This window comes from Danio aesculapii, chromosome 22 (assembly GCF_903798145.1).
Source record: "Danio aesculapii chromosome 22, fDanAes4.1, whole genome shotgun sequence".
Taxonomy (NCBI): Eukaryota; Metazoa; Chordata; class Actinopteri; order Cypriniformes; family Danionidae; genus Danio; species Danio aesculapii.
In genome coordinates, this window is record NC_079456.1 from 7,135,842 (window position 1) to 7,161,512 (window position 25,671).

At 32.3% G+C, this 25,671-nt stretch overlaps 1 protein-coding gene and 1 long non-coding RNA gene across 3 annotated transcripts; one reads left to right on the top strand and one right to left on the bottom strand.

The window, feature by feature from the left end:
* Positions 1–125: 125 nt before the first annotated feature.
* Positions 126–13,255, bottom strand: LOC130215547 (uncharacterized). 2 transcript variants are annotated; one of them, XR_008835726.1, is made up of 4 exons: positions 13,082–13,255; positions 12,936–13,002; positions 2,176–2,636; positions 126–312 (listed from the first exon to the last, which is right to left on the bottom strand). It is a non-coding gene; the product is annotated as an uncharacterized LOC130215547 (long non-coding RNA). The 2 variants fall into 2 exon arrangements; XR_008835725.1 differs by lacking the exon at positions 13,082–13,255 and having other exon boundaries at positions 12,936–13,067.
* A 1,764-nt stretch (positions 13,256–15,019) lies between these two features.
* LOC130216591 (CD48 antigen-like) lies at positions 15,020–23,972 on the top strand. Its single transcript, XM_056448485.1, has 4 exons — positions 15,020–15,062; positions 15,546–15,857; positions 23,566–23,859; positions 23,956–23,972. Exons 1-4 carry the CDS (start codon positions 15,020–15,022, stop codon positions 23,970–23,972), a joined length of 666 nt encoding a protein of 221 aa, XP_056304460.1.
* Positions 23,973–25,671: the final 1,699 nt, after the last annotated feature.

Below are 25,671 nucleotides of genomic sequence, written 5' to 3' on the forward strand. Positions count from 1 at the left end.
TTAAACAGGCTAGCAAAATCATTTACACAAACGGTAGAATAAATACATTTAAAACGTAGGTAAATGCAAATGTGATTACTTATGAAACTGCGTCATTTTCATTGTTTGGAATGCTAGTGGTTGAAATTACACAGAAACAAACACATTCTTACCGTAAACGACCAACACAAACAGAAAACAGCGTCTCATCATTTTCACGGTCGTAAAACACTGGTTGAGATTAAAAACAGTCGAGCTGCGTCGGTCTTTGTCCGTTGGACCGTGAGTCTAAAATGGTGGCTTTCTTTTCCTGTCTCAGAAAGAAACCCCGCCCTGAATGCGTAAACAAATTATTGGCAACAGATTATTTTAGCATTTATGGTAAGAATACAGTTGGAAAAAATGATAGAAAGTAGTACAATGAAAAGCACAACTGATAACACGTGCCCAGATTAAACAAAAGTTATCGTTATTTGTGTGGTCAGTGTATGTGGTGTGATGACGATGCAAAATTGAAAGTGAAAGCAAGTGAGACCACACCTCGTCAAGAGCTTTTGATGAGCTATTTCTTATTTTTGCATCATTTGACCTATGATAGTGCCTTAATAATCTGTATAACAAAAATTATCACCGAGATTATAATATTTCGCTCAATTGTTCTTTCCTTGAAGAATGCGATCAAAGAATTCACTTCCAGGATGACAATATCCTGATAATTTACTCACTCCTTGTCATCCAAGATATCTTTTTTTCTTTCTTTCTTCAGTAAAAAAACAACAACAAAAAAAATCACAATGAACCACAAAAGCTTGCATCTCAGAGCTAGTGAAAGATTTTTCATATAATATTATTTATAATTGCTTTATATTTTATTATTGTTAAGAAAATATCTCGTCGTTTTGCTAGGTAATATCCTCTAATATGTTTTATTTATTAAAAAGTAAAGTTATTAGCATTTTTTTTAAGTTAGCCTATGAGCCCCTGCCTCTTAAAAGAGGGTGAAATGTCGGATAGAGTGAACGTGCGCTCAGTGGTTTAAACTTTAAAATTGCAGTTTTATACAATTGTTATTAATATAAATAGTAATTATTATATTATATACAATTTATATGTTTTATATGATCAGAGTGGGATGTTTGCTGAGAAAAATCCTGCTTGTTTTCATTAAAAACCTTAAAACTAACATCTTGGAAGCAAAGGGGGTGAGTAAACTTGTCTGGAAGTGAGCTAATAACCTATACACTTAAGATGCTCTCATCTATCACTGTGTGTGAGATAAATGCTAAGTAAATGTGCTAAGAGATCACAGAGCATGTTCACATAAGGAACTTCTGCATTCATATTCACATGCATGCTACTTCTGTTGTGTCAGTGTTGTCGTCTTTCGAATGTCTAGAGTTTAAAGTGGTAAAAGACAATGGCTCAAACTGCTGTTTTGTTGATCTTGGGTGTGGCTCAACTATCAGGTAAATAATAATTTTGACATTTTTAAAAATGTGTTTTTACAGATGTTGCTTTTTTCACAAAACCGTCTATATATTTCTCTCTAGTCTTCTACTGTCCGTTTTTTTACTTACATTTAGCTTTTTGGCAGTGCTGCGTGTTACTGATCTTAGTTTAAGAAATTTTCAACATTCAATCTGTGACAAACTCTGTTTTTCAGGTGTGTTTGGTGAATCAGTGTCAGTGACAGAGGGAGATTCAGTCACTTTACACACTGGTTTAACTAAACTGATGGGTGATGATCTGATTAAGTGGAGGTTTGGAGCTGAAAACACTTTAATAACTAAAATTAACATAATGACCAAAAGACTTGATATATATGATGATGTTCTTGATGGGAGATTCATAGACAGACTGAAGATGGATCATCAAACTGCATCTCTGACCATCACAAACATCAGATCTGAACATGCTGGAGTTTATAAACTACAGACCAACAGCGTGAGCAAGAGTTTCAGCATCACTGTCTATGGTAAGTTCAATTTTAATTTATTAAATATAACTTCAATGTTGTTTTAAAATGATAAAACCCTAAAGCCCATTCTTTACTTTGGTGGACTATTAAATCGGCACAACATACAAATTTTGACAGAAAAATTTTGAAATCACAACAAACATTAATTAAATGTCATCACAAACTCTCAACACAATAATGGTCTTATCGATAATATGATTTATCGTGATATTTCTCACATTTTCCAGCTCGTCTGCCTGTTCCTGTCCTCATCTTCAACTCTTCTCAGTGCTCTTCATCAGTGCAGTATTGTTCAGTGTTGTGTTCAGTGGTGAATGTGAGCGCTGTGGGTCTCTCCTGGTACAAAGGAAACAGTTTATTGTCCAGCATCAGTGTGTCTAATCTCAGCATCAGTCTCTCTCTAACTCTGGAGGTGGAATATCAAGATAAGAACACCTACAGCTGTGTGATCAACAACACCATCAGCAACCAGACCACATATCTGGACATCAGCACACTCTGGCAGACATGTCCAGGTACAATTTATCATGGTAAATGTGTTTATTTACTGAGCTCTTTGGCTGTAGATCAGATTGTCATATTTTTTCTTTTTCGTTACAGTCTCTCTGATAGTGTGGATTTCTGCTGCTGTTCCTGGATTTCTGCTTGTTGTTGTTGTTGTTGTTCTGATCTTCTGGATCTGTAGAAAAAAATATCAACGTAAACAATAAATTGTTCTACTACATTAAAAAACTATATTATATAAACTATTTATAAAACTATATAAAATGTATATATTAAGACAAATTTGATGTCACTTTTGTATTCAAACAGCTCGAGAAAAAGAAAAAGAAATCACTTATGCGGATCCAACTTTCTTCAAAAGAAAAGCACAGAAAGCGGTAAGATCCTTTAATTATTCTTACTTTTTTGTGTCTATACAGCACATCGGCAGTAAGTCAGATTTATAGATGTGTGCTTGTATAAGACAGGGCTGAAACTATCATATTATTATTATGCAAACAAAATAAAGCAATGATTTAAATTATTCATAAATACAAAAATGCTACTTCATGTATGTTATGCACAAAAACTCAATTTTAAAAATTACTTAATTTAAATTTCTAAAACAAAAAGCACAGGTCAAGAAGACATTCACATACACGTCTAATCGTCCTCTCAAAAATACAACTTGTGCTACGTATTAATTTATAAACCTACTTTTAATGTTTAGCACAAAATATATTTCCAGCATGCAGTATTTTGTTTTGTTCAATATTTATTATAGATTTTTAGGGTAAATAGAGTATTTGTAGGACCTAACAGCAATGTTTATGGGCAGTGTACAAAATGAAATCGAGACACGCACAAGAATTTATTGGTTTCTTTTTTTTTTATTCGCTAACATTTTATCCATATTGAATACTGTATGTGACCCTGGACCACAAAACCAGTCTTAAATTGTGTGGGTATATTTTGGGAATAGCCAAAAATTCATTGTAAGATTTAAAATTAGAATTTTTTTTAAAAGTCAAAAATCATTAGAATATTAATTGATCCGGTTTCATGAAGATATTTTGTACATTTCCTTCCACAAATATAAAAAAACCTAGTTTTTGATTATAATGTGCATTCCTAAGCACATCATCCGGATCATTTTAAAGGTGATTTTCTCATTATCTTGATTTTTTTCAACCCTCAGATCCAACAGCTTTGCCTGGTTTTATCAGAGAAAAATAGTCCAGTACTATGTTATACAGATTTATATTTGTGCAAAGATGGGTAATATTTCTGATCTTATGTTATGTACCGGGCATCACGGTGGTGCAGTGGGTAGCACGATCGCCTCACAGCAGTAAGGTCACTAGTTCGAGCCCTGGCTGTGTCAGTTGGCATTTCTGTGTGGAGTTCGCATGTTCTCCTTGTGTTGGTGTGGGTTCAAAAACGCGTGGTACAGGTGAATTAAATAAGCTAAATTGGCTGTAGTGCAGGAGTATGACAGTAAGAGTGTAACTGCCAAAACATTTTTTACATGTAATTATTTAGTAGGCACTTTTGTCCAAAGAAAACAAGAAACTCCTTCCAGTTACATATGGAATAAACAACTGTCTGACAGGAACATGATTTCAGGAGATAAATGTGACAAAAATGCACATATTTCTTTTGGCTTGCATGTCTAAATGTGTGAGAGATTGACCATACCGAGAAACCCAAAGAGAGAATGTGCTTTTATAAAAGTTAGCAACAGCATTATAATAAAGATGCTATAATAAATAAATAAATAAATATATTTATTAAATTTATATATATTTTTTATAAATCTAATATATAATAGCAGTTTCATTCTTCAGTTGTTAACAGGACTGGTAATTCAAACCTGCTTGAAAGCAGTTTTATATAAACACGGTTAGATTGTCATTTAAAAAAAGACTGAAAGTATATTTCAACTGATTAAGAGTATTTTAATAATCAGATTTTTTAGGAATGATCTAAAATGGGTGTCTTTTCAAGGGGTTCAAAGTGAACATTTTTTGTACTTGATTTTAATCATACACTCACTTTATGTATTAATATGTATTTTAATATACAAATGTGGGTCTTTCAGATACAAATGCATACTTTTATAGGGTTTTGCCACAGCTTTAGTATGATTTCTAAGAGTTTATCATAAAAGACATGGCCAGTTTTCCCATTAAGATTTTATTTATTTATTTATTTGTGTAAGAATAATGCATTGGTGATTTGAAGCATGCGGAGATGCACACTCCTCAAATATTAAAATGCTTTTTTGATGCAATGTTTATTTAAATAGCCAGTTATGCCTTACACCACTGGATTAAGAAACTTGAATACTGTCATGTAGAAAATCTGCTCTAAAGATAAATGTAAATAAATCACCAAGTACATCCTATACTTATGAGACATTTAAAAGGAATGCCTGTACAAATAGCCTACAAGAAGTTAGTGTGTATAATTTAACAAAGCATTTCATTTACTAACAATTGAATGTCATTTTGCTCAAATGGCTGAATATTAAATATTAATCAAATAATGTCATTTATGTTGTAGTCTTCCCATTAGCCAATCGCTGCATTACTGACCATGATTTCAAGAGTGGATAAATCTGTTCATTACAACAAACTCGAGCACATGCGGTAATCTCAGATCAAGTGATCCAAATATTTCTTGTCTGATTTACAAATTTGCCTTACAAAATTAGTCAGAGGTCAGTTGTCAAGATTAAACAATCTGAGATCTGTTGAATCATTTTAGATTGTTAAAGCAAGGTATGAAGAACAGTATGGAAGTCCTAAGGGGCCATGCATTTAAATATTTATTCTTGTGATCACGACTTAATTATTTGATGATTTAGACTCCTTTACTCATGACCTTGATATAACAAAAAGTTGTTTTGTCGTGACTTCATTTTCTTGTGACCTCGACATAACAAAAAGTTTTCACTATCGTGACTTTTTTTTTGCTTTTATTTATGTATTAGTTATTATTATTATTATTATTAATATATTTTTGCTTTTATTTATGTATTAGTTATTATTATTATAATTTATATATTTTTGCTTTTATTTATGTATTAGTTATTATTATTATAATTTATATATTTTTGCTTTTATTTATGTATTAGTTATTATTATTATAATTTATATATTTTTGCTTTTATTTATGTATTAGTTATTATTATTATTATAATTTATATATTTTTGCTTTTATTTATGTATTAGTTATTATTATTATAATTTATATATTTTTGCTTTTATTTATGTATTAGTTATTATTATTATTATTAATATATTTTTGCTTTTATTTATGTATTAGTTATTATTATTATTATTAATATATTTTTGCTTTTATTTATGTATTAGTTATTATTATTATTATTATTATTATAATTTATATATTTTTGCTTTTATTTATGTATTTGTTATTATTATTATTATAATTTATATATTTTTGCTTTTATTTATGTATTAGTTATTATTATTATAATTTATATATTTTTGCTTTTATTTATGTATTAGTTATTATTATTATTATAATTTATATATTTTTGCTTTTATTTATGTATTAGTTATTATTATTATAATTTATATATTTTGCTTTTATTTATGTATTAGTTATTATTATTATTATTATAATTTATATATTTTTGCTTTTATTTATGTATTAGCTATTATTATTATAATTTATATATTTTTGCTTTTATTTATGTATTAGCTATTATTATTATAATTTATATATTTTTGCTTTTATTTATGTATTAGTTATTATTATTATAATTTATATATTTTTGCTTTTATTTATGTATTAGTTATTATTATTATAATTTATATATTTTTGCTTTTATTTATGTATTAGTTATTATTATTATAATTTATATATTTTTGCTTTTATTTATGTATTAGTTATTATTATTATTATTATAATTTATATATTTTTGCTTTTATTTATGTATCAGTTATTATTATTATAATTTATATATTTTTGCTTTTATTTATGTATTAGTTATTATTATTATAATTTATATATTTTTGCTTTTATTTATGTATTAGTTATTATTATTATAATTTATATATTTTTGCTTTTATTTATGTATTAGTTATTATTATTATTATTATAATTTATATATTTTTGCTTTTATTTATGTATTAGTTATTATTATTATTATAATTTATATATTTTTGCTTTTATTTATGTATTAGTTATTATTATTATAATTTATATATTTTTGCTTTTATTTATGTATTAGTTATTATTATTATAATTTATATATTTTTGCTTTTATTTATGTATCAGTTATTATTATTATAATTTATATATTTTTGCTTTTATTTATGTATTAGTTATTATTAATATAATTTATATATTTTTGCTTTTATTTATGTATTAGTTATTATTATTATAATTTATATATTTTTGCTTTTATTTATGTATAAGTTATTATTATTATAATTTATATATTTTGCTTTTATTTATGTATTAGTTATTATTATTATTATTAATATATTTTTGCTTTTATTTATGTATTAGTTATTATTATTATAATTTATATATTTTTGCTTTTATTTATGTATTAGTTATTATTATTATTATTAATATATTTTTGCTTTTATTTATGTATTAGTTATTATTATTATTATTAATATATTTTTGCTTTTATTTATGTATTAGTTATTATTATTATAATTTATATATTTTTGCTTTTATTTATGTATTAGTTATTATTATTATTAATATATTTTTGCTTTTATTTATGTATTAGTTATTATTATTATTATTAATATATTTTTGCTTTTATTTATGTATTAGTTATTATTATTATAATTTATATATTTTTACTTTTATTTCCGTATTAGTTATTATTATTATAATTAATATATTTTTGCTTTTATTTATGTATTAGTTATTATTATTATTATAATTTATATATTTTTGCTTTTATTTATGTATTATTATTATTATTATTATTATAATTTATATATTTTTGCTTTTATTTATGTATTAGTTATTATTATTATTATTATTATAATTTATATATTTTGCTTTTATGTATTAGTTATTATTATTATTATAATTTATATATTTTGCTTTTATTTATGTATTAGTTATTATTATTATAATTTAAATATTTTTTTGCTTTTATTTATGTAATCATTATTATTATAATTTATATCTGCCTAATGTATGGCCAGGCGACCTATTTTTTCGGCTTATTCCAAGAGTATGTCCTTGACATGCATACAGTAGCTTCATATCACATTATTTGGCAGGGATTCACTTTTTAAAGTAATTGTAAATACCTTGCAGAAAGGATGCATTAAAGCAGAATCTTTCAGGATCATTCATACATGCAACACCTTAATTTTTGCCATATAGAACTACACTTTAAAATGGTAACAGTTGAGGGAGTATTATTGTAAAAAATGATTATCATATAAATGAATATAATCATAAATGTACATTAATCATGAGCATGTGCACATTCACTCATATTATTATTGCTGTTCTGAACGCCTTTTCAGATGTGCATACGTGCAACACATTAAACATATTCTCTTGGCTGGCAGGGCCGGTGCAGACTACTGCTGCTCTATGCAAAACAGAGTATCTGGTGCTGCTCCTTCATCATACACAATCATTAAGTTACACGAGTAAGATTCTGTTTTAAAGGCTGGAGTGTACATCTGACAACATTCAGTGGCACGGTCATATATTGGGCAGGAATAAATAATAACAATAATAATAGTAATAATAAAACGTATATAAATAAAAAGCAAAAAACGAGAAAACAACTTCAAGATGACCAGAAATTAAAAGTCGTGATCATGAGTAAACAAGAGAGAAAAATGATTTAAACTTATGAACTCTTCTGTAGAACAGACTCCTGATCACTGTTATTAAAAAACTTTAACTCATTCAGTGTTTAGTCATTTGTAACATTATATTTTGTGTTTTTGTGCAGAATGCTAATAAGCAGGAGGATGTGGTGTATGCGTCTGTCGCCACTAGAAGATGATAATTCGTCAGGCTTTCTTTGATAAAGTGCAAGATCCAGCTTCCACCAGGAAACTCTGACAACCTCAGGTTTAAATTCAATTGGGTTTTTTGGTACAAATACAGTATACATTTTGCATAAGAACTCTATTTTCAATTAAAGGTTATTTGAGTGATTAAGAATGATTAATCATTTCATGACAATTTTTTTATTTTTATTTGAATTTTAAGTAGTACTGAGCAGTAGTATCATTAGTATTATTGACGTAATTAATAACATACCCAAAACTGAAAAAGCAACAATTTATAATCAAGATCAAGATATTTTTCGGTATTGCTGCACTCTGTAGTAGACAATTCTCTCACAGGTATGTAGCAGGAAAGTTCTGAGGGGTTTCAATCTTTTCATTGGTGACTTTAGAATCATGCAGTTGTCTGAGTTTTTGAACAGCTTTAGAACGTTGCACTATATTCCATTTTAGTTTCCATGGCAACGCATCACGCTTCAATTAGGAAGAATTTCAGTTCTAAAGTTCAGTTTGAAATGATGTCAGTTACATTCTAAATTCTAAACATTCTAAATTCCACATGTGTGATCTCATAGGAACACAGAAATAACAGTTCCAAATGTGGTACAATACAGCTCAAATAATAGGTATGATTTTACAGAGAATTATTTAAATGCCCTCTTAAAAATGGCTAATTTCTAGGACAAACTGCATGTCCGGAGTGAGAATACAAGGGAGGAATCTCCAAAGTATTCTTAACTTTTAAGTTGTAACAATGTTAGAATTCATGGCTAAAAATGCAATGTGATGAGAAAAATAAACATTCTGATATGCTGTATGTTCTTTCACACAAAAGCTGCTCATGGTCATGTGGTTTCAGAGCCTTGAAGCAGTATATGCAGTATTTGCAAAAGACGTCCTGCACATTTTAACGAAATTTTCTTTCAGTCATCTTACTATATATATATATATATATATATATATATATATATATATATATATATATATATATATATATATATATATTTTTTTTTTTTTTTTTTTAGAATCACCAAAATAAGCATTTATTTAATATAAAAGACATGCAGTAGTGTTGTAATTTTAGCATTGTTTTGTAAAATTGTCACTAATTTGTATCTTGTAGCAAATCAAATGGATGGAAAGTCTCAAGTCACTGACCACTCATATGTGTGAAAAAGTATTTCACACATTCAAAGCCTCAAAACTATTTTTCTCTCCTTTTTATAATGGGAACAAATAAAGAAACACATCTTGTTTCTTTACTCTACTAGGTCACGGGTTGCCATTTAAAAAAAAGTGTGATAATTAACACCTAATCGTCATTCGATTAAGCTACTGGAAGTGAAACTGCAGTGGTCTGATATCTTTGTTTGTACATGTCTCCGATTTCTATCTGTTGAATGGAAAAACAGCTTCTGTGCATTTGGCTTGATGTGTAAATGTCAGGCGGTTTATTTCATTTCCATTTCTGCCCACAATTTTTACAGTTTGGCCTGAGCTGTACACAGAATAGCTTTACTAGGAACTCACAGTCTCATACTCCACGATGATATTACTGAGAAATACAAAAAGGTCATATACTTTGTATGAATATGCAATATGATTTTTTTAATGCAACTCCAATTTCAAAAAAGATGGGATGCAGTGAAAAATATAATGCAGAATGCAATAATCATAACCCAAGTTTGAGATTATCTAATGGTGGAATTTAATAATAGAGAGCTTTTAGCATCTGTTACTATAATGCAGCGCATCATCTATGAAGCAAGCATGCTCAGGCCAGAATGCAATGTGAGTGTGGGCCGTCAGGGGAGACATGCGTGCTTCGGCCCGGTTTAAGGCAATTGTATATAGTGTGAGTACACCCTAAGTCTTATATGCTTAAAGTTACATAAATGGCATCTAACAAATATTTTTGTATAACACCATTGCCAGTTATACATTATTTCGTATGGGGGGGGGGGGGGGATTGGGGGTCCCTCCATTACTTTAGGTGAGAAGTGCTTTGTGATTTGAATCAATCAAAATTAAATTGAATTATATCCTATTAGTACTTATTTTACTATTGTGTTGAAACCAACTGATTCATTCATCAAGTGGGCATTGCATTGTTGTATGTAAATGTCCAAGTAAACATAATTAAAATGGGCCACTGTTAGATAAGACTGGCAAATAAATAAATAAATAAATAATAATTCTACCAAAATATGTTACAAGAAATGTTGTTGTCTATGAATTATCTTTTACATAGTCCCAATATTTTCACCCAATTTCACAATGCCAAATTAATATTTTACAAATAAATTTATTTTGTTTATTGTAATAATAGCAACAGATAATGCGAAATAACTTTAAATTGACCTCACAGCAAGAAAGTTGCTGGTTCGAGCCTTGGCTGGGTCAGTTGTCATTTATTCCGTTGTGGCGACCCCAGATTTATAAATGGACTAAACTGAAAAGAAAATGAATAAATGTTGTAAATTTCTGCCAATTTTTACCTATCAGAGCTAAATATTATTATTTTTTTGTATCAAAGCATGCTATTAATCTGTTGACAATTAATCCATGAGTTGCAAAGTGTTTTTACAGCTTTCTTTTTAGTGACACTTACTTTTCACACATTTTTAATGCCCAGTTCCAGCTTTTATCCTCCTTTTTTGTTACCATCAAACTCAAAACTGCCTTATTGCTTTTTTTATTGTATATTTCCTCAGTTTAAACATTTTGTTTTCTATTGTGTTGTGAATAAAATATGAGCATATATTTACAATAATGTTTGTATTGACTTATTTCCAGGTCTCTATAGCAGCACTTCAGTGATTATTTTCAGCTCTAGCAAAAACCCAGAAGCTATTTCTTGATCATATCCTCTTTTTATCTGTTGAAGAGTCTTTTTTCTAACTCAGTAGAGTTTATAACTAACTGCAAAGCTTTTTTTAATTCTTAATTCAATTTTCATCAGAGTAACCTAAATGTAGCAAACAATCCGAAAAAGAAAATTATATTTTCTTTCAGCACTGTAATATTGCTGTCATTAAAAGGCAAATTTCAAAGACCGCCTTTTCCTCAAAGTTGTAGTTTTAGGATTGTGATCTGTTCTGTGCCAGATGGGTTTGGCTCAGTTTTTCACTCGCTAGTATTAGTGTCCTCTTAGACATGAAGAGTGACTGTGAAGCCATGACTCAAAATGCCATGTGCCTGACTGCACTGTTTTACTAATTTTACTCATTCAGACTCAAGCCAAAAAAAAAAACAACAACTATGAATATAAAACACTACTAAACATTAATAACTATAAATGTATATAGGGGATTTTGGCCACACAATTAGTGTTGCAAGAAACCTTGACCATTTATGATTTCACAAACAGGGAAGTATGCATAATACTAAATGTTGCGCCATCTAGTGTCAAACAGAACTTAATCTCTGAAACAACAACAACAACAACAATCCAACCTTTGACCTACAAGTAGATCTCACTGTGAACCTGCTACAGGACAACATCCCCGTTCAAATGCTCACAAATTGTGGTACTGGCCAATAAAATGTGTGTGTGTGTGTACACAACAGGACCGTCTCAGGTTTTCAAAAAATAAGAGGTTAAAAGGTACATTTCTGCACAATAAATCCACAATTTTGGATACCCTTTCAAAGCTTTTCTACAGTTAAACATTTCCCATCATGCATCACATTCACAACTAGTGGGGCATATCACGAGCAGTCAAGACAAACATTAATTTGCTAAATAAATTCAGTAAAACATTAAGCTTTGTATAAAGATTTTGCTCATTTTATCAGTAGCAGTTTACTATTACAATGATTGAACACCATTTACTCCCATAGTATTTACTTTTTCTACTAGGACAGTAAATGAGTGTCAAGATCTGTTAGGGTAATGACGTTCTGCGAAACATCTTTTCCTCTGTGTTCACCAGAACAAAGAAAGTTATATGGGGAATGAACTATCCCTTTAAACTTAGCAGTTTGAATTATATCCTATTAGTACTTATTTTACTATTGTGTTGAAACCAACTGATTTATCTGACAGTTGAAACCAACTGATTCATTCATCAAGTGGGCATTGCATTGTTGTATGTAAATGTCCAAGTAAACATTATTAAAATGGGCCACTGTTAGATAAGACTGGCAAATAAATAAATAATAATAATTCTACCAAAATATGTTACAAGAAATGTTGTTGTCTATGAATTATCTTTTACATAGTCCCAATATTTTCACCCAATTTCACAATGCCAAATTAACATTTTAACAAATAAATTTATTACTACAATAAAAATTCTCTCTACAACTGAAAGGTTATTTGGCCCAAATTATTGGTAAACTGAACTTATTAATAAATATTTAGCTCATATTATAAACATTGAACATTGTTTTGGTCAGCTTTCAACAGAATGACATTCAAAGTTCAAACCAAAATGTTTAAGATAAGAAAACCTCACCTTATGAACAATTCCAGGCACAAACTTGAGTGAAGATCTGCATCTTCTCTTCAGAAACACTGAACATCTGAGGAAAGTGAATTACTTTATTCGTGAAGTGAAGTTAATTAGCAAACACGCTAAATTGTTCTGGTGGGGTTTACTACCTGCTATGTGGTTATAGTAGGCTCTGGGTGAAAGTTTACAGTCATAAAGAGCTCATTCTCAACCCTCTTGCCTCATTGTGGCCTCTTAAAACATAAACGGACGTCACTCGAATATGGCGGCACCAATGCCGTTTTCAGTCAGCGAAAACAAGCAAATAAAGTTGAATAAAGTTATTTGCAGTTCTCAAACTGCGTTCCAGACAACTCGAAATTATAGTTTTTCAGACTTCATACATCCAGAAAATCGCTTTATCGGGCTTCAAACACCCCACCTCAGCGAGACGCGTCATTTGACGTCACTTCAAACTAGTGAGATTAGCGTTGGAATATAGGCGATTTGACATGATTACAGCAAAAAACAAACAAACCAAAAAACACAATATTGAAATCACTAAAACCAGAAAACGTAGAATAAAATCTGAAAACTATAATAGTTCATTAATATAACACTAATTCACCACAAATTGGTTCACCAACCATAACCATGTTATTTACAAATGGAAATGAAACTTTCCTACAAATGAAAATCATAAACCGGTTACACTAGTATTATAACACTTTGTCTTCTTAAGTGCATGATTCGATTATTATGAGATTTATAGCACGCAGTGGTGTTTTTTTCTGGAAGGCCCTTTGTTTTCCACTGCTTGGTGTGCTTCAATATAAACATCTGAAACGAAACAGAATGTGGATTTGACCACTGCAAGGATGAGTAGGCCATCTACACCAGTACTCGTGCGCCATCTAGAGTTACATCAGGGAATTCACCATTACAAGACCAACCCACCTTACTCAGTATGGCTAATAATGAAAAGCAAAGTTTTAAAATAACAGTTCAGATAAGTGAGAACATACAAAAAAATAACAGCATTCCCAAAACAATATAAAATGTGTAAAAATTTAAAAACATAAAACATAAATGTTACCTTAAACTTTGTGAACCAAACTAAGAAAGACAGAGCTTCACTTTCCTTCTGAAACTGCCTTAATAACTTTTTTTTTTTTTAAATCTACAAACAACAATGCATAATGTCAATGTAATAGAAAGCTTGTTTTGCTAATTTATTAATAATAAGAAATTGGGGGAAAAAAAAATCAGTTTAAAGGTTAGTTTATTTAAGAATGAACGCACACAGATGTTTAGGTTAGTTTGCTCAAAGGCCACAAACCACAGCACCCACAGTGCCTTGATCTGAAGGCAGAAGAGCTCTTCACTCACAGCAATACTGAGAACTGAACCTGCAACCTTTCGATTACAAATCCAACTCTAGAATCTTTAGCTTCAGTGCTTTACGATGCTTCATTTCCACATCCATAGTCAGTACTGTTGGATTGTGGGAGATTGGTGCTCGAGTAGCATGAGCATGTGACACCTAAACTGTTTAGATTGTGAGTCAAAGTGGAACCTAAAGTAAGTGTGATCTGTGCATACAGCTTCTGCATTCAGCATCTATATTCAAACGTGGTTTGCCAAAGTGTGATCTGCTGTTGGCAAAACAAGAATATACAGAAACAAACACTAACCATGCTACAGTCCCCATTTTACACGTTTACCAGCAAAACATTGATTATATAGTACAATGTTTGCAATTTAAGTATCAAAAAATAAACATTTACAAAGATGACTTTGATCCATCAAGATTCATCTTAAAAGTCAGTTTTAATTATAAGTTTCAGTTTAGTTACATATAAAAGTGATACAAGAGGAACTGTACCACTTAAGTGAAAGGATGAACAACATTTGCTGTGACAAACAAGTCCTAATATAAGTGACACTCTGAGCAGACTCTTGCCATATCTGTACATGTAAAACCTGTGGTTGGTGGTCAAATCCTCTGAGTGCGGAAATATATTCATATTGTGCTTTAACATTGTCCTGTTAGCTACAATCTGTCTGTCAGAGAAGTGTTCATATATTTGAGTCGCTACTATATGAATATGGTTCACGTGTTTGTTTTGGTCTGCTTGTGGCATCTGACTGGTAAGTTAAGCTCATTTTAAGTATAAAGTCATGGGCGCAGTTTAAAGTTTTATGTCATTAACCATTTTAGTATGTGGATTTTGACAGAAAATCAGAAATCCGTCCACTTTCTGTACATAAAACTGATTTGCAGTTTTGTAAAAAAGAATGTATGGACTGTCAATCAATCAATCAATCAATCAATCAGAATTAGGAGATCTGATAATAAAGCTTAAACTTTTAACAGAAACTACTGATCATTTTCTGCTAGTCATTTATTCGTCTTTTTGATTGATTTTGTTTATTTACAATGCATGTTGGATTATTATTAATAGATCTGTTTTTTCCCCTTTTTGCCTATATGATATGGCACTGATCTGAATCACAGTGGAAAGTTTTATTTTTGAGTACAGTAAAAGTTTTACTGAGAGATGATTTATCCATGAGATTCAAGCAATTCACATCTTAGAGGGAAAATCTCATCCAAAATACTCTGTTTTTCAGGCGTGTTTGGAGAGTCTGTGTCAGTGACAGATGGAGATTCAGTCACTTTACACACTGGTTTAAATAAACTGATGGGTGATGATGTGATTAAGTGGAGGTTTGGAGCTGAAAACACATTATTAACTAAAATTAATGTAATGACCAAAAGACTTGATATATATGATAATGTTATTGATGGGAGATTCATAGACAGACTGAAGATGGATTATCAAACTGCATCTCTGACCATCACAAACATCAGACCTGAACATGCTGGAGTTTATAAACTACAGACCAACAGCGTGAGCAAGAGTTTCAGCATCACTGTTTATCGTAAGTTCAATACCAATTTACTAAATACAGTTACAAAATGGATGTACCTTAAAGTCCCCATGAATTCAAAACTAACCATATTGATTTTGTTAGATCACATTGTGGTGAACAATTGATATGTGCGTGTCATTAAGAAAAAAAATAGTTTGCCCATGTAAACTAAAATTAAAATCTGAAAATACACCTGAGGTCTGACGTGGCTAACATACTTAGATTATATCAGATTAGATTCAACTTTATTGTCATTACACATGTACAAGTACAAGGCAGCGAAATGCAGTTTCGGTCTAACCAGCAGTGCAATAGCAGCAAGTGCAGGATACAGGTATAAGTTATAAAGTGCAGTTAAAGAAAAACTATGGTGATATTTACAGATGGATGTACTATGAACATTATATACAGGTTTTATTAGCTATGAACAGAGATTAACAATAGATGACTATATGTACAGGTTGCTATTAATAATCAGAAGTGTGCAGATAACCACGCCCCCCAACTGTCAGTTTTGGCAACAAAGTCTGAGGAGTTAAACTCTGTGAGGTTATAATAACTTCCACGGAACTCATTTCCCAATCTTTCAGAATGGAATGCTTTCTTTACTACATCCAATCAGCTCAAAGTAGAAAAAAACAAGCCACACCCACTGTTTTCTCATATATTATTTAGTTTCTCTAGGAACTGCATCACGATATGAAAAAAAAGGTCACAGCTTTCAACTTTAACAGTTAGATTATTGCTATTTAAATGACCAAGTCAATTTAATTAAGCAACGTTGTCTTGTACGATATAATTTCCTATAGGATTCACATCCATAACGAGGACTGAAAATAATTGTCACATGTGGGATCATACATTTCAGTATTTCGTCACCTTAGAATTATAAGGTTCTATCTGACATTTTTGTCAAAACTGAGTTATTGACATATTCTTATTAAATGACATCTTATTTACATTATGTGATGTTTTTTTATAAGTTGTTTACATTTTAAGGCTTTTTATTTAAAAAACAAAAATGGTTTATCTACAAAGTTGAACTCTAGCTTGGCTCTATAAGGTTCTTTCTGTTGGCCAATCAGCACTTTAATGCACGCACGAGGACCAATCAGGATCAGCTTTCTTTGTCATTTCGCCGGACTGCTCCAATTACAGTGGGAAACACCAGAAAGACAAATCAGAGTCGGCTAAATAATGATGCACCACACAAAATTGAAAAGAAACCTGAAACTGAAAAGATGTGTGAATGTGAAGATTTAGACGCATATTTTGACATTAAGATGAAATGTTCAATTTTACATTCGTGAAAAAGAAATAGATATAAAAAAAATTCATATATTAAATGTGAAATATTTTTATTTGTGTGTATATGGTAAGTGAAACATTTTTCAGTGTTTATTAAACTCATTTGCTCATTGTCTGTTTTCTTTTAAAGTCTTTACATTTGATATTAAGCCTTGAAGGAAAAATACGTAATTTAATTCATGGGGCAAATAATCCATTAAATATAATTCAATAATTCATATAAAGCACAAAATTTAATAAATATTAACATATTAATAATATAAAATTAACATCTGCACTTGACAAAATACTTATGCCAGAATTAAAAAGGTTCTATCTGCATTTAACATGGTTTATTTACTCCAATTTGCAAATGTAAGAGAACTTTGATAATTTACATGTAGAGTACATTTATATGAGGTGCTGTGTAGGATTTAAATCAAACTTCGCTTATCAACACATACATAAAACACATGCATATGCACCTATAAATTACTTGAATATACACCTTTACTATTGGATGTTCAAAACAACATATGAAACTTGCGCATATACATATAAACTAGACGCATACAAACACCCACATTAACACGCACATACATATAAACTCCATCCTCGCATAAACACTTACATTAACATACGCACATACATATAAACTCCATCCTCGCATAAACACTTACATTAACATACGCACATACATATAAACTCCATCCTCGCATAAACACTTACATTAACATACGCACATACATATAAACTCCATCCTCGCATAAACACTTACATTAACATACGCACATACATATAAACTCCATCCTCGCATAAACACTTACATTAACACACGCACATGCATATAAACTCCATCCTCGCATAAACACTTACATTAACACACGCACATACATATAAACTCCATCCTCGCATAAACACTTACATTAACATACGCACATACATATAAACTCCATCCTCGCATAAACACTTACATTAACATACGCACATACATATAAACTCCATCCTCGCATAAACACTTACATTAACACACGCACATGCATATAAACTCCATCCTCGCATAAACACTTACATTAACACACGCACATACATATAAACTCCATCCTCGCACAAACACTTACATTAACACACGCACATACATATAAACTCCATCCTCGCACAAACACTTACATTAACACACGCACATACATATAAACTCCATCCTCGGACAAACACTTACATTAACACACGCACATACATATAAACTCCATCCTCGCATAAACACTTACATTAACACACGCACATACATATAAACTCCATCCTCGCATAAACACTTACATTAACACACGCACATACATATAAACTCCATCCTCGCATAAACACCCACATTAACACACGCACATACATATAAACTCCATCCTCGCATAAACACTTACATTAACATACGCACATACATATAAACTCCATCCTCGGACAAACACTTACATTAACACACGCACATACATATAAACTCCATCCTCGCATAAACACTTACATTAACACACGCACATACATATAAACTCCATCCTCGCACAAACACTTACATTAACACACGCACATACATATAAACTCCATCCTCGGACAAACACTTACATTAACACACGCACATACATATAAACTCCATCCTCGCATAAACACTTACATTAACACACGCACATACGTATAAACTCCATCCTCGCATAAACACCCACATTAACACACGCACATACGTATAAACTCCATCCTCGAACAAACACTTACATTAACACACACACATACATATAAACTCCATCCTCGCATAAACACTTACATTAACACACGCACATACATATAAACTCGCTGCATGCAAACACACCTATACACACACGCATATACATATAAACTCGATCATTGCCTATGCACCTATAAACTTCCACATATGAATGTAAACTCGATGTGTGCAAACATACAAAATGAAATTCACAAACATATACAGTTGTGATGTGTATATACATATATGCAAGCGATTTCACATGTGTATATTTATAAATTCTCAGTGCGAAAGGAAGTTATTTCACATTGAAAGGAAGTAGTTTAATTTCAACTTAAAAGTCCTTTGAGCAAAATGAACAAGATCATTATTTGTCATCAATCTATGTTATCGCAAAGCTTAGGAAACAGAAATAATGCAATTAATCGAGGAATTACATCTGTTTAATAATACAAATAGATTATGCTAATTATAAAAACTATAAAAAGATAATGCTAAGGAATGCTCCCGCAAAATTAAAGGTTTATTATGCAATTAAATTATTGGAAAGCTATGGGTTTAATAAATATAAGGTTGCATAAGTACTTATTTAGAATAAAATATGTTTGTTTAATATTAGTTTTATGTTTGTTTTATTATTGGTGTCACTATTCGTCGTGGGTTACGATACACACTTATGTCCAGTAGGGGGCAGGAATGCACCTTTTAAGTGGGTTTTCCTCTCACTAATAAACAGGCTAATGCACCAAAACGCTGGATGCCAGCCGCTGTAATATAAACAGAGTGTCCAGAGGGTAACAGAGACTTTTAATCAGTGCTATGCTGAATAATTAACAATCAAAATGATACCAAAATCTTGCAATTATGACATCCACATTGTAAAAGCATATAAAAAGATTAATAATTATAATAATTAAAAAAACAAAAAAAGAAGGGTATAGGCTACATTAACATTTGCAATAGAAAAGAGGAGTTTAGTTGTTTGAGTATATTCATAGTTCTGGTTGCTTTTCAACTTGAATTTTCTTAAAGGGTTCTATCTGTCCATTTATATTTGTGTATGTAATTACCTAATTAAATAAAAGGTTTAAAAATAAAATATTTCATATATATTTTATAAAGTCTATTTATATAGACTAATATTTGATATAATTTTATATAACATATGTTCATAATTTAACAGGTTTAATACCTCTATTAATCGCATTCTATTTAATAAGCTTTGCAATATCCTGTTTCGTAATAAACGTGTTTGTGAATTTTATTTTGTATTTATGGCTTATAATATGCCAGTATAGGAGTGTTTGCTTGCAGTGAGTTTGTGTATATGCGTGTGCTGTTGTGGGTGTATTAGCAAGGATCGAGTTTATGTATGTGCGTGTGTGTATAGGTGTGTTTGCATGCTGCGAGTTTATATGTGTGTGCGCGTGTTAATGTGGGTGTTTATGTAAGAATCGAGTTTATATGTATATGCCAGTGTGTATAGGTGTGTTTGCATGCTGCGAGTTTATATGTATGTGCGTGTGTTAATGTAAGTGTTTATGCGAGGATGGAGTTTATATGTATGTGCGTGTGTTAATGTGGGTGTTTATGCGAGGATGGAGTTTATATGTATGTGCGTGTGTTAATGTAAGTGTTTATGCGAGGATGGAGTTTATATGTATGTGCGTGTGTTAATGTAAGTGTTTATGCAAGGATGGAGTTTATATGTATGTGCGTGTGTTAATGTAAGTGTTTATGCGAGGATGGAGTTTATATGTATGTGCGTGTGTTAATGTAAGTGTTTATGCGAGGATGGAGTTTATATGTATGTGCGTGTGTTAATGTGGGTGTTTATGCGAGGATGGAGTTTATATGTATGTGCGTGTGTTAATGTGGGTGTTTATGCGAGGATGGAGTTTATATGTATGTGCGTGTGTTAATGTAAGTGTTTATGCGAGGATGGAGTTTATATGTATGTGCGTGTGTTAATGTGGGTGTTTATGCGAGGATGGAGTTTATATGTATGTGCGTGTGTTAATGTAGGTGTTTATGCGAGGATGGAGTTTATATGTATGTGCGTGTGTTAATGTGGGTGTTTATGCGAGGATGGAGTTTATATGTATGTGCGTGTGTTAATGTAAGTGTTTATGCGAGGATGGAGTTTATATGTATGTGCGTGTGTTAATGTAAGTGTTTATGCGAGGATGGAGTTTATATGTATGTGCGTGTGTTAATGTAAGTGTTTATGCGAGGATGGAGTTTATATGTATGTGCGTGTGTTAATGTGGGTGTTTATGCGAGGATGGAGTTTATATGTATGTGCGTGTGTTAATGTAAGTGTTTATGCAAGGATGGAGTTTATATGTATGTGCGTGTGTTAATGTAAGTGTTTATGCGAGGATGGAGTTTATATGTATGTGCGTGTGTTAATGTAAGTGTTTATGCGAGGATGGAGTTTATATGTATGTGCGTGTGTTAATGTGGGTGTTTATGCGAGGATGGAGTTTATATGTATGTGCGTGTGTTAATGTGGGTGTTTATGCGAGGATGGAGTTTATATGTATGTGCGTGTGTTAATGTGAGTGTTTATGCGAGGATGGAGTTTATATGTATGTGCGTGTGTTAATGTGGGTGTTTATGCGAGGATGGAGTTTATATGTATGTGCGTGTGTTAATGTAAGTGTTTATGCGAGGATGGAGTTTATATGTATGTGCGTGTGTTAATGTGGGTGTTTATGCGAGGATGGAGTTTATATGTATGTGCGTGTGTTAATGTGGGTGTTTATGCGAGGATGGAGTTTATATGTATGTGCGTGTGTTAATGTAAGTGTTTATGCGAGGATGGAGTTTATATGTATGTGCGTGTGTTAATGTGGGTGTTTATGCGAGGATGGAGTTTATATGTATGTGCGTGTGTTAATGTAAGTGTTTATGCGAGGATGGAGTTTATATGTATGTGCGTGTGTTAATGTGGGTGTTTATGCGAGGATGGAGTTTATATGTATGTGCGTGTGTTAATGTAAGTGTTTATGCGAGGATGGAGTTTATATGTATGTGCGTGTGTTAATGTAAGTGTTTATGCGAGGATGGAGTTTATATGTATGTGCGGTGTGTTAATGTAAGTGTTTATGCGAGGATGGAGTTTATATGTATGTGCGTGTGTTAATGTGGGTGTTTATGCGAGGATGGAGTTTATATGTATGTGCGTGTGTTAATGTAAGTGTTTATGCGAGGATGGAGTTTATATGTATGTGCGTGTGTTAATGTAAGTGTTTATGCGAGGATGGAGTTTATATGTATGTGCGTGTGTTAATGTAAGTGTTTATGCGAGGATGGAGTTTATATGTATGTGCATGTGTTAATGTGGGTGTTTATGCGAGGATGGAGTTTATATGTATGTGCGTGTGTTAATGTAAGTGTTTATGCGAGGATGGAGTTTATATGTATGTGCGTGTGTTAATGTAAGTGTTTATGCGAGGATGGAGTTTATATGTATGTGCGTGTGTTAATGTAAGTGTTTATGCGAGGATGGAGTTTATATGTATGTGCGTGTGTTAATGTAAGTGTTTATGCGAGGATGGAGTTTATATGTATGTGCGTGTGTTAATGTGGGTGTTTATGCGAGGATGGAGTTTATATGTATGTGCGTGTGTTAATGTAAGTGTTTATGCGAGGATGGAGTTTATATGTATGTGCGTGTGTTAATGTGGGTGTTTATGCGAGGATGGAGTTTATATGTATGTGCGTGTGTTAATGTGGGTGTTTATGCGAGGATGGAGTTTATATGTATGTGCGTGTGTTAATGTAAGTGTTTATGCGAGGATGGAGTTTATATGTATGTGCGTGTGTTAATGTGGGTGTTTATGCGAGGATGGAGTTTATATGTATGTGCGTGTGTTAATGTAAGTGTTTATGCGAGGATGGAGTTTATATGTATGTGCGTGTGTTAATGTGGGTGTTTATGCGAGGATGGAGTTTATATGTATGTGCGTGTGTTAATGTGGGTGTTTATGCGAGGATGGAGTTTATATGTATGTGCGTGTGTTAATGTAAGTGTTTATGCGAGGATGGAGTTTATATGTATGCGCGTGTTAATGTGGGTGTTTGCATGCGTCTAGTTTAGATGTATTTGCGCAAGTTTCATATATGTTGTTTTGAACATCCAATAGTAAAGGTGTATATGCATGTGTTTTATGTATGTGTTGATAAGCGAAGTTTGATTTAAATCCTACACAGCCTCATACATTTAGGGTCTTTGTCATGTTAATGTATGAAAGAGAAATGTTACACACATATTGTTTGCTATATGGAATGCAAAAACTTTGAAGCTCAATATTTCTAAATCATTCAAAACGCAGATAGAACCTTATAATTCCAACGTGACGAAATGTTAAGATCTGCTGACTCCATTTCATTACATGAATTCTAAGTTGAACTACATTGTACTGGATATGAACTATATTTATATATAAAACTATATAAACTATATTCAGTATAGTTTAAAATGAGAGTGTTTTACTAAATGTGGGGTTTGTATCATGATGCTGGCTGTCTGAACAGACTCAGGATTAGTTTTGAGTTGACAAAGCAGTGAAATCCGGGCTTTTTATTCTACTAATTGTTCTGTCTAATTGTTTCCAACACATCTGACTTTAAAAAAATTGACATTTTCTGATCTATTGTTTCTCTTGTGTTTTCCAGCTCATCTGCCTGTTCCTGTACTCATCAGAGACTGTTCATCTTCCTCCTCCTCTTCATCAGTGCAGTATTGTTCAGTGGTGTGTTCAGTGGTGAATGTGAGTGCTGTGAGTCTCTCCTGGTACAAAGGAAACAGTTTATTGTCCAGCATCAGTGTGTCTGATCTCAGCATCAGTCTCTCTCTACCTCTGGAGGTGGAATATCAGGATAAAAACACCTACAGCTGTGTGATCAACAACCCCATCAGCAACCAGACCACACATCTGGACATCAACACACTCTGTCAGACATCTGAAGGTACTTATGTTATGTATGATTGCTTTCATTAAAATAACAAACCCCCACCAGTATATTGTTAAATATTTTGCTGACTTGCGTACTTCATCCCAAAAGTCTCAAAGAATGTTTAAAGCCAGAGAAATAAACAGTTTTATCTAGTGAGATAGAGTGTGTGCTGTGTGTTCATGCTAAAGACGTCACACACCCTCGATTTCCAGTTTGGTTTATATAGAGCATGGAAACAGCAGCGAGGCTTTAATGTGTTGTGTTTTTTGATTAATCTGCACAGAGCAGCATTATAACAGAAGAATAAAATGTATTTGTCTGATAAAACAGCGACAAAGTATAAGAACTAGAAGCGCCATAATAAAAGCTTCCTTAATTACTATGTTAACATGGACATTAGTAATCAAATTATTTGCCTAAATCTGAATAAGACAATACTATGATTAAGGTGTTTACATTACCTACTTTTATAATGTTCCTTTCATGATTCTATTTTACATGTTACATAGCACATAGATCGATTGACGTCATTAGCCGCGTTTCCACTATCGCGCCTAAAGCGAGCGAGCCAGGGCGAGCCAAGGCCAGTCGCGTTTCCACTATCACTTCCGGGGCGTAATCGGGCCAAAGCGGGGCTTCCTTGGGGCCAGCGTCTGGCCTTTTTCGGCCCGCCGAATACCTTGGGCCAAGGAGGGCCAACTGGGGCTTCGGGGCGGGATTACGTACAAAGGCGGAGTTTTCCTGTCAGGTAAAGAGGAGACAAGATGCTTTCTTCCCTTACATTTGTTTTGCTATCGTCGTTCTCGTCGCTCGGCTGCTCTTTTGCGCCTTGCAGCCAAAATCTGTGTTCGAAGTAAATGCCGCCGAACTCGAATGTCCTTATCCAGGGATCGCTGTCTGGCCTTACACCAACAGACCACAAACAGTAAAAAAAAGCAATCGCTTTGGTGTTCTCCATCTTCCAGCTCTCGTAGTGATGCCAGGTTGTGTTTGTGGTTATAATTTGAGTTTTTTTTTCCCGCTGAAGTGGGCGGGTTGTGTGACGGGTTGTGTGACGTTTGATTCGGGGGACGTTCTGGGGGCGGTGTTTGCGTGACGCGCTGCGAGCAACTAGCCCGACAGTGGAAACGCGACATGATTTCGGCCTCATTTCTCAACCTCCTGGGCTATTGGCCCGGCCTGGCCCGATTAAAGCCCTGGCTCGCACTGGCCCGATAGTGGAAATGCGGCTATTGTGTCACCATGCTATCCATGTTTTCTCCAGAGTTTCATGTAATTTCAGGTGTTTAATTTTTAATTTTTCAAATTTAACTTCAGTTTGGCACTTTCACTTTCATTTAGGAACATTTCATTCATGCCCCCTGTGACAAACTGAGGTATCGAATGCGAGTACATATAAGGGACTGGTGGAAGAGTGTTGTTTTTTCATAATTACTTTTTACGTTTTTTTTTCACCTTTAATGTGGATAGGACAGTGGAGGTTACATACTGGAAAGTATTGGACGCAGATAGAGGGAAAGGGTCTGCAAAAAAACCTGGAGCCAGTAATCGAACTCAGGTCGCCGCGAGCACCATGGTGCTATATGTCGACGCACTTAACTGTTGGCGCCAACGGACGAGTGTTGTTTTAATGGAATTTAATACTGCACACTGAATAAGAGAAAAAAACTGACTCATTAGGTGCAGAAAATAGTGTCAAACAGCCGTGTGTGTATGAATAATACTGTCGCAAAATGAAGTGGAAAAATCCTACATGATGGTAATAGTTTGATTGCGGTGTTTACATGTCTGTACTGCACTTCAGTAATGCGACTAAAATCAGCA

What these genes read in the sequence shown, in the direction of transcription:
- LOC130216591 (XM_056448485.1), top strand. Translation starts at nt 15,020, where the DNA reads ATGGTTCACGTGTTTGTTTTGGTCTGCTTGTGGCATCTGACTG. An exon ending in CTGCTTGTGGCATCTGACTG is followed by an intron (nt 15,063 to 15,545) that starts GTAAGTTAAGCT and finishes TCTGTTTTTCAG; the next exon opens with GCGTGTTTGGAGAGTCTGTG. An exon ending in TTTCAGCATCACTGTTTATC is followed by an intron (nt 15,858 to 23,565) that starts GTAAGTTCAATA and finishes TGTGTTTTCCAG; the next exon opens with CTCATCTGCCTGTTCCTGTA.